Source organism: Elephantulus edwardii, unplaced genomic scaffold, assembly GCF_000299155.1.
Source record: "Elephantulus edwardii isolate Elephantulus edwardi_28Jun2011 unplaced genomic scaffold, EleEdw1.0 scaffold00443, whole genome shotgun sequence".
In the NCBI taxonomy this organism is placed as follows: domain Eukaryota; kingdom Metazoa; phylum Chordata; class Mammalia; order Macroscelidea; family Macroscelididae; genus Elephantulus; species Elephantulus edwardii.
Window position 1 is genome coordinate 81,591 of NW_006400193.1, and position 11,072 is coordinate 92,662.

The 11,072-nt window shown below is 39.9% G+C and overlaps 1 protein-coding gene across 1 annotated transcript in view; it reads right to left on the reverse strand.

The window, feature by feature from the left end:
• Window positions 1–4,399: 4,399 nt before the first annotated feature.
• The window catches only part of LOC102853596 (nucleolar GTP-binding protein 1-like), a 64,591-nt gene continuing 57,918 nt past the window's right edge, over window positions 4,400–11,072 (reverse strand). The window contains exon 16 of the mRNA XM_006902728.1: window positions 4,400–4,552. Within this exon, the coding sequence (XP_006902790.1) occupies window positions 4,400–4,552 (153 nt within the window). The remainder of the gene's footprint in view (window positions 4,553–11,072) is intronic.

Consider the following 11,072-nt stretch of genomic DNA (forward strand, 5'->3'; position numbering starts at 1 on the left):
AAAAAAAAATGTCCAGTGTACTTACTCTACTCTAAGTCCTTTCTGGGAATATTTGCATTTCCTAAAGTCTTTGATGTTTTTTCTCTGTTCTGCACTGCAGCCCTGTAGGAATCTTGCCTTGATGTAGTCCCCTGACCCCAACTCTGGCCTCTTTCATGTATGAAGTTGCTGAGTGGAGTGAGATCTGGTGCCCAATTCAAGCTGTTTCTCAAACACTTTTTCTCCTGGAGCTTAATTTGTCTCTGTAGTGACTCGAGATTAGAGATCGGGGCTGACAGTTTAAGGAGCTTGTGTGCAGAGGATCTCAAGTTAGCCCTTTCTCTAACAGAGAACTACAAAGTCTTCTCTCTGCTTGAAGTTCTGTATACTGATATTTCTTGTCCTCTTTAGATCCTGAGTTGGCCTGCATCCAGGGAGGCAATCCCCAGATGAAGGGACCTATAAACCTAGGGATGCCTCAGTCCTGTCTCCCCACAAGCAATGCACAGAGCCTCTCCTCCCTCACCTTTTCTCCTGCAGCTTAGTGTCTTCCTTTGTCTCTGGTGTGGCAGGAGATTAGGACCACCAGCTCAGGCCACTTGTATGCAGTGGGTCTCATGGCAGCTCTCTCACAGAGCTAAGAAAATTCTTTTTTCTGCTTGAAGTTCTTGTTCTGCTAAAGTCTCTTGTACCGTCTGGACCCTGGGATGCTTCAGTCCCATCTCCTTCCCTCTCTTTGTAATGACCTTTTGCATTCTTTATGAATGATATTCTCGATATCCTCCTACAGCTCATCTGGTCTTTGTTCATCAGTGTTCAAAGCCTCAAACCACTTCTGAGATGGTTTTGAAATTCAGGTGGGATAAACTCAAGGTCAAATTTGGGTTCCTATGAATGTGATTTAATCTTCTTTTGCTTTATATTTGTGTATGAATAGTTGATGGTGTCTTCCAGAACCACCACCTGGCCTAGTTTTCATGGCTGATAGTTTTTCCAATGATTCTTTCCATAGATGTAATCATTCTGATTCCTGTGCATCAGGTGAAATACATGTGTATAGGCTGTGTTTATGTCTTATGAAAGGTACTGGCAATGAATAAATCACTGATTATACAAAACTCTTATTATTCTATCTCCAGTCTCATTTCTGTCACCAAGTCCATGTTTTCCGACTACTGATTCTTCTTCCCTGTTTCTAACTTCTGCATTCCAGTCACTCATTATTATTATTAATGCATTTTGACTGCACATTTGATTGGTTGCTGTTGGCAAAATCTGGTAGAAACAATGTTTCCTCTTCTATGGCTTTTATCGTTGGTATATATACTGGCATCCAATGATAGTGGCATTCACTGGACTTCCTTGTATGCACAGTTATCCTGCCACTCACAACATTGTGACTTTTTTAAACTATGAAAAATTATCCCATTTTTCCTCACCTTTTCATTTCTGACACAGCAGATCATATGATTGTCTTGTCTCATGCCAATCTATCTTACTTTGCCAGTACCTAGTATGTCAATATTTATGCATACCATTTCTTAAGAATGCCCGTTTTTCATACATTCAATGCTTCTCACATTCTGCGCTCCAATCACTTGTGTCTGTTTACAACTTCTTTCTCCTCCTTTATGTTTCCCATAGCATCTTTCAATATGGTGAGTTGAGGTTTAAATTTTAGTTCACTCAGCTTGAGAAATTCCTGTTAACATTCTCCAAATTCAAGCTCTCCGTACATTCCATTTTAATACTCTTTTTTGTCCTTATAAATTGCTCTTTGAAATCTTCTGCTCAGGTCTTTTACTTCAGCATGTTTTCCTTTCATTTTGGCTTCTTGATGTTTCAGTGCAATTTTCAGAGTCTCTTTAGACATGCATTTCAATTTTTTTCTTTCTGTTTTTCTAATGACCTTTTGCTTTCTTTGTGGAGGATATAGCTGATATCATATCACAATTTATCTGGTCTTCAATCATTGGTATTCAATGCCTCAGACATATTCTGACTACTGTGGACTTATTTTCATTTTCTTCAGCTTCAATTTGAACTTGTTTCAGTTCAGTGAAACACAGTGTGCCCCTGGACTGGTTTTGACTGCTGATACTGAGCTTCTCCAACCATTTCTTGCACATATATAGTCAATCTGATTCCTATGCAGCCCATTAAGTGAGATTCACGTGTAAAGTCATCTTTTGTGTCTTTCAGAAAAGGTATTTGCAATGAATAAATCATTGTTAATACAAAACACAATCAATTTTCCAGCTTCACTTCTATCATCAAGTCCATATTTTCCCACTACTGTTCCTTCTTCACTGTTTCCTACTTTTGCATTCCAGTCATAAATTATCATTAATGTATCCTGATTGCATGTTCAGTCAAATTTGGACTGCAAAATTTGGTGAAAATTCTCTTGGTATATTTTTGGTAAAAATGTCTTCCTCTCTGATATAGAAGCATATATATCTGGCTGATAGGTAAAAAGGGCTTGAAGCACTTTGTTACAGAAGATAAAGGAATGCAGCCTACGGTATGGATTGCATCTCATGTCAGGAAAACAAAGATTCTTACCATGGGACTGATAGGCAGCGTCATGATGGATGGAGAGGAGACTGAAACTGTCAACAGCTTTAACTTCCACAATTAGCACCCTTGTTACCTGCAGTACCAAGGAGACACACTGCACTGGGAAAATGTGCAATTAGGGGCTCTTCTAAATTATTGAGGAGTAGTGTTATCAGTTTGAAGACAGATTGAGGCCATAGTCATTCCTATTACTAGCTATGCATCCAAGAGCAGGGCAATGAAAAAGGATGACAGAAAAAGAATTGATGCCTTTGAGCTGTGGTATTGGAGAAGGGCACTGAACATCTATCTCATAGACGGCCAAGAGAATGAACGGGTATGTCTCAGAGAGGGTGCAGCCAGAGTGCTCTTTGGAGGCAAGAATGATGAGGCTTTGCCTCACATAGTTTGGACATGATTCTAGAAGGGCTGAGAGTCGGCGAAGGAGAGGAAAACCCTCAACTGGGCGGACTGATACAGTGACTGCTACAATGGGCTCCAGCACATTAAGAAGTGATAGGCACAGGACAGAACAGGACTCAGATTTTTTGTTCATAGTATAGCAATGAGTCATGCTCAACTTGACGGTATCCAACTCCAACAACAACAACTACTACTCCTACTTTCTAAATAAGACAGAAAGTGCTATTTATCTTATTTACTTTATTAAGCAAGCTACCTTCCTTCATCACACCTGCATACTTCTCTGGTTAAGATTTTCCAGAATCCTTCCTGGGAGTTTGACTACCTTTCAATATAACCTTTTCAACAAATGAAAATCTTACTTGCTATCTTAAAAACGTAGTGCAACATCTTAAACATCACTGTGTACAAGAATTACATGCCAAATGTAACAGCAGAATATTAATGCGTAACTCTGAAAGTCTAAGGGTATCAGCACAGGAGAACGGCTAAGGCTCAGATTACAGCAAATAAGTGTCAGCACTGGGCTGTTCTGAGGTCATGAGAGTGTGTATGACAGTTACATTTACCATGGAAAATGAAAACAATTTGTGAGTTGATGGCCACTTGATAGTTTTTCTAATTCTAAAATATGAGAAAATAAGACTACCAAGAGGTTTAGAGAAAGGCATTAATGTGTTTTACTAAACACAGAATTCGCAACTGTGAAAAGCAGACGCAGGAAATAGACTTAACTGTAGCAATACCTGAAAAACTTTATTGCCAATAAAGTATATTACAATTTGAAAACAACAAAGACATGTTATTTCATTTTTTCACTGTTCATTTGCCCAAATCAGTATTGATTTGCAATGAATGTCTTCTCCCTCAAAACTAGTTTGTTAGAAATTTTTTTGATAAAATAGGTGAAGATTAAAAAAAAGGTAAAAAAAAAAAAGGTGAAGATAGACATATTCTATAAACATAAACAATAATTTAAAAAGCAACTAAAGCTCTGAGGTTCTCCAATACACTTAGCAGCACTATCTCCTTTAGCTAAAGAACAAAGACATTGGCAGTCACCTCCACAAGTTGACAAGTGGAGATGTTTTACATTTTCCAAAAGGTGAAGGAGGGAAAGATAACGTCATGTGGTCAGAAACCAAGGTCCATCTTGCTAGCAAGATAAATCTGTGACTTGGAAACAATCAAAACGTCATAAAAGCACAGCTCATTCAATAAGAATGTATCAGTAAAATTATGACATAAAAAAAATTTCCTGTACCTGTATATTTAAGTTTAACCATGATTTTAAGCAAAGCACAAAGTATTTTACTTTCAGTTTATGTTTTAGTCAAACTAAGGGCATGAATGTACTTAACGTCAACCAAACATACTCAAAACAGTTAAAATATAAATGTTAAATTTTTGTATACCAATGTCCACAGTTCAGTCAACCCTATCTCCTATCCTTTTTACCAGCTTTCCGCTTTCCAGAGAGCAGGTGTTTTGGCTTCATGTCAAACATGTGTCTATCTGCCTCGCCTTTTCTCCCCAAACGATTCAACTTTCTTTGAGCTTTCTTCATCATCGTCCTGGCTTTTTTCACCATCTGAAAGAGAAGAAACAAAACCCAGGTGCTGATTGTCGAACAGACCACCAATAATTCATATGCAAGTTCAAGCTGAAACTAAAGAAAATGAAACCAAACCCACAGGAACCAAAATTTGACCTTGACTTTAAAAATCATCTCAGAACAAGTTTGAGGCTTTGAACACCAATGAGCAAACACTAAATGAGCTGTGAGACGATATCAAGAATATCATCCATGAAGAATGCAAAAAAATCATTAAAAAGACAGAGAAGGAAGGAAAGACCAAGATGGATGTCAGACAAGACTCTGAATATTGTACTAGAATGCCAAAGCAAAGAGAAGAAATCAAGGAGCTGAAAGAAAATTTCAAAGGGCAGCGCAAGAAGACAAAGCAAGGTATTATCATGAAATATGCAAAGAGCTGAAACCAGAAACTCAAAGGAACCAAACTCGTTTGGAATTTCTTAAGCTGAAGGAAATAAAGAACAAATTCAAGCCTTGAGTTGCACTTCAGGATGCTTTGGGTGGAGTATTAAATGATCCAGGAAGTAGTAAAAGAAGATGGAAGGAGAAGAGAGTCACTATCAAGAGGAATTGGCTGACACAGAATAATTTAATGGAACAACATATAAGCAAGACCTATGGTGATGAAGAAAGAAACTCAAGTTGCTCTAACTGAGTTGAAAAAAAAAACACCAAAGCCCCAGGAATTGTTGGCATACCAATTGGCATGTTAAAAACAAAGATGCTACCCTGGATGTGCTCATCAAGTTGTGCTTTAGCACAACCAACTGGCCAACTGTCTGGAAGAGAGCCCTACTTGTTTCCAATCTAAAGAAAGGTGACCTGACAGAGTGCAGAAATTATCAAACAATATGACTGATATGACATGCAAGCAAGGTTCTGAACACTATTCAAAAACGCCTGGAACAGTACATCAACAGAGAACTGTCAGAAATGTAGGATGGGTTTAGAAGAGGTCATGGTACTAAGGATATTACAGCTAATGTTATATGGATCTTGTCTGAAAGCAGAGAGCACCAGAGGAATGTCTACGTGTGTGTTACTGACTATGCAAAGGCATTTGAATGTGTGAATCACCACAAACTGGGGCTCTTCTTCTGAGAAGAACGGGAATCCCGAAACATTTGAATGTGCTAATACAAAAGCTATTCTTGGACCAGGAGGCAGTTGTCTGAACAGAATAAGGAAACACAACATGGCTCAAAATCAGGAAGGGTGTACACCAGGGATGTGTCCTGTCTTCACACCTTTTTAATCTATATACAGATCATCTAGGAGGGTTGGCTTTATGAGGAATGGGCATCAGGACTGATGGAAGATTCATCAACAACCTGCATTATGCAGATGACACAACCCAACTTGCTCAAACTGAGGAGGATCTGAAGCGCTTGCTGCAGGTCGTCAAGGACTGTAGCACTGTCAATATGGATTGAGGCTCAACATCAAGAAAACAACGATTCTCACCCCTGGCCTAACTGGCAGAATCATTTTTGATGATGAAGAGATTGAGATTGTTAATAGCTTTAGTTTGCTTGGCTCCACAATCAACACTTTTGGTAACAGCAGCCAGAAAATCAAAAGATGACCTGCATTGGAAAAGTCTATTATCAGGGACCTCTCCAGGATACTAAATGGCAATGATATCAGTCTGGAGACGAAGGTGCACCTGATCGAGGCCACAGTCTTGGCAATTACTTTCTATGCATCAGACGCTGGAACATGACTAAGGATGATAGGAGAACTGATGTCTTTAAGTGTTGGTGGTGTAGATTGAGTACTGTATATATCACAGACCGCTAGGAGAACAAACAAGTTCATTCTAGAGTGGGTAAAACCAGGCTGTTCCTTGGAGACAAGGATTCTGACGCTTCCTCTGACCTACTCTGGACATGATGCAAAGAGGAATCAGTCCTTGGAGAGGGACATCTTACTTGGGAGGGTGTAGGGACGGCACAAGAGAGGTAGATCCTTGATGAGATGGACTGATTCAGTGATTGGGGTAATGTCAAAGACATTAATGTTGGTACAGGGTAAATCAAGGTTCAGAGCTATTGTACATAGAGTCGTTATAAATCACAAGCAACTCGATGGCACATAACAACTGAGATATAAATTTCCACGATTTTTAAAAAAATTGTATTAATTTCAATAAACATCTACAGAGATTTTGGACTTCCATTCATTCATTGTTGCACTTTTCTCCGTGCCCACCCCACCCCCACGATCCCCACACATACTCCCACACCCACCCTGAGTATACTCCACTCTTCAACCCTCATTCTGGACTCTTACAATAATCATAATGCCCTAAAATATATTACTTTTAAACTATTCTCTCCCTCATCGGCTTCAATGCAGTAAACAAAATTTATACAGTTTTTCTCAGTCTTATCCCCACCCTGATGTCAGCCTCATTCTACAACTGTGGCACCATATTATAATAACATGACAAGAGCCTGTCTTCAAGTCCCTAATCTGTTATGATCTATGAAGAAGATACCCTGACACTCTGTCTTGTCCATTGCTGTTTTCCATCAGAATCACCACAGTATCCAAAGGAATGAAAACTAGTACTTGTGTATGAAGACTAAATCAAATTTTACCTAGGAAGATCTTATATATAGAAAAACAAAATAAAATTTTAGACATGAAAGATTAAAATAAACGTCTTCTAAATCTCCCTTACCAAACCAAGCAACTGAGATTCTGGCCCATGAGACTTACTAGTTATGTCTGATTAGTAAGCATCACAGTTAGTATTAAAATGATTCCAGATAGAGAAACGGCACAAAATGGAAACTTTACACTTCAAAACCAGACAGGGAAGACTTTAAAAAAAAAATCAGTCAATTCTTCTAAATGGATTATAAAAATGGCTCAATCTTAGTTGCAGTAGTAGGCTTACTGAGATTAAAGGCCCAGGGTTACATATACTAAGCACTTGACACTTCCTAAGGAGCTCTAGTGGGCTAGTGGCAAAAAGCTGCCATTACAATCCCAAAGGTATTTGGGTATTTTGGGTAAAATCTCAAAGGTATTTCAGAGTTAAAGGCTACTAGCTGCACCACAGGAGAAGGATGGGCCATTTCCTCCTGTGTAATTAACTACTTCTGAAAACTCACCAGAGGGTCAGCTATCCATCAGGTCCAACTCTACGGTACACAGCAACAAAATGCTAAAAAGCAATGACGTCAGTCTAGAAACTAAAGTGCCCCTGATCCAAGCCAGGGTCTTTGCAGTTACTTGCTATGCATTAGACTATGCTAGACTATGATTAAGGATTAAAGATGATTAAGGATGGCAGAAGAATTAATGCCTTAGAGTTGTGGTGCTGTAGAAAAGTACTGAACAGGAGGGATTCCAAGATGGTGGCGATGGAGAACGTAGTGTGAGGATCTGAAGGAGCAGCAAGATGCAATAAAAACTGGCTACTAGAGAGACCGTCACGGCACACAGAGACCGACACAGCATGACATGGACAGTAGGAATTTGAGTCAGAACTTTTATGAAAATAATTAGCTTGGGAGCTACAAAAGCATTGAGCTGCGCCACAAGCCCCAGCCGAAGTCAGAAGTGGCCAGCCAAGCTGCTGTGGGACCCATCCACCAGGAGAAAGGAGGTTAGTTCTCTTAAGTCCCTTTAGGAGCAAGTAGGTCTGTTGGAATTTGACTGAGTTGTATTATGCCTCCACCAACTGCCCAGGAGCGAATGAACTGGTGGGAATTTGACTGAGCTTTTGTGGGCACTACAGACTGGCCAGAAGCGAGTGGGTAAGTGGGAATTTGACAGAGTTTTCTTGGGTCCTGATGGACCCAGGACCCTGCTGAGGCAGGGGCTGCTGTGCGAGGGCACCTGGGGTAAGGGCTGCTGGGCAGCAAATTCTGAGCCAGAGCGGCTTGGTGGGAAACAGACAGCTGGATTTTCAGTAGGGACTACACTCATAAGCAAAATCGGACAGCTGAAATCTGAGTGAGGCAAGCTGCGGACCTGTCCCTGTAGTTCTCCCAACCCATGTCTACCTCACCCCCCATTCAGCTCCACACCTATGCCTACACGTCCAGTCAAATGACTTCCCTTTAATCTGGAGCACCATGATCTGACTTAGCTATAAGAGCTATAAGAGGCTGCTCTCTCACAGGCCCTCAAGTGAACTTTCCCTTGAGTCAGAAGTTCAGAGAAAAACACGGCTGATTTCTACAGCATTGTCTTCACATCAAGAACCTATCAATGTCTCGAAGAAAGCAAGCTATCTCACACACTATACAATCACAAAGCAAGATGTCACCCCTAAAAGGTGACACAGAATCAATGGTTTTCCTGAAGCTTCTGATACAAAATTTAAAAGAACGATGACTGAATATTTTCAACAGATGAAAGACAAACTTGAAGAATTACAGCACACTGGAAGCAAAAATCAGGAGCAGCTTAAAAAAAAAAAATCCAAAACAATGCATTTAAAACAAACGAGGTACAAGCGGCACTGGAAACACAAGAAAACACGATCCAAAATATGGGTCCAAGGTTTCAGATGCTGTCAACATGATGGAGGGACACATGAACACAGTTGAAAAGATGGAACACAGAACCAGTGAAACAGAAGATAGAATTGTCATCACTGATCTGCTAGAACAAAAAACAGAATAAAAAAGGAAGGAAAAAGAAGAAAACCTAATAATAATGTGGGACACCATCAAGAGAAATAACATGTACATCAACAGAATTCCAGAACAGAAAGAAGCAAGTAACGGTACTCAAAAAGTTGTGGAAGAATTACTAGAGGAAAACGTTCCAGGAATAATGAAGAATGAGACAATATACATTCAAGAAGCTGAGTGAACATCATATAGAATAGATCCCAAAAGAAAAACACCAAAGCATATCATAGATAAATTTGGAGAAGCAAAGATAAGGAAAGAATTCTGAAAGCAGGCAGGGATAAACAGAGTAACCTATACCACAACAAGATAAAGGTAAATAACTTAATCGAAAAATGGGCACAGGATATGAACAGACGCTTCACCAAAGAAGACATTCAGATGGCCAAAAAGTACATGAAGAAATGTTCAAAATCCCTAGCTCTAAGAGAGATGCAAATCAAAACACCTATGAGATATCATTTCACTCCGGTAAGAACAGGAAAATTTAACAGAGTAGCAAACATTCAATGCTGGCGAGATTGCAGAGAACCTGGAAGCCTTATTCACTGTCGGTGGGAGTGTAAATTGGTGCAACCCCTAAGGAAGGCACTATGGCACGTTCTCAAAAAGTTGCAAATAGAAATACCATTTGACCCAGCAATTCCACTATTGGGAATATACCCTAAACAAACCATAACCGCCACCCAAGCAGATATATGCACACCCATGTTTACTGTGGCTTTGTTCACTATAGCAAAGAGCTGCAAACAACCCAAATGCCCATCCACAAAAAATGGATAGAGATGCTCTGGTAAACAAGAAACACATGAAATATTATACAAAATGAGTGACCCTGGAGGACATTATGGTGAGTGAAATATCTCAGTCACAAAAAAAACAAATATTGCATAGGACCACTGCTGTAAAACAGGACTGACACTGGGGTTGAGGTAAGACTGAGAAAGAGGAAATCGTTTACTGCATTGAAACAGATGAGGGAGAAAACTGTTTAAAAGGGATATATGATTAGGCATTTTTGTCATGACAGGATTCCAGAATGAAGGCTGCACAGTGGAATGGACTTGGGGGGAGGGATTTTACAACAATAAAAACAATTTTACTTCTCAAAGAGAGAATTAGGGGGAGGAGTGGGAAGGGAGAAAAACGCAACAATGAATGAATGGAAACCCTAAGTCTCTGTAAACGTTCATTAAAATTAATGAGAAAAAAAAAAGAGTACTGAACATACAATGGACCACTAGGAGAACAGAAATAGGTCTGTCTTGGAGAGGGTGAAACCAAGTTTCTCCTTGGAAGCAAGGATTTTGAAGCTCTATCTCACATTCTTTGTGAACATGGCCTGGAATGACAGTCCTTGGAGAATGACATCATGCTCGGAAGGGTGGCGGGACAGTGTAGGACAGGAAGACACCAAATGAGATGGACTGACATGGCACCTGATTCAATGGAATTAAGTGTGCTAAGTCAGTGACTCTGGTTGAGGACAGAGCACGGTTCAAAGCTACCTGTACACAGGGTTGCTGTGAGTCACCAGCGACTCAATGGCTCATAATATTTCCCTCAATAGCTGGGATCTATAGTCACTCAGACTTTTTCAAGTCCAGTTCTTTTTCGGCTCATAGATGACTCCTCTACAAAGAGCATCCACCAAGAAAGGAACAGCCCTGTTGCTGGTCACAGGTCCACAGAGCATGGAACCTATACTATGGGGCTCAAGTATATCTCTAGAGGATGCCAAGAAAAATTGGGGAAATGCACCTGCTAATCTTACTACAGAATGTTAAATGATCCAGGAAGCATTAAAAGAAGATGGAAAGAATATACTGAGTCACTGTATCGAAAAAAATTGGCAGACA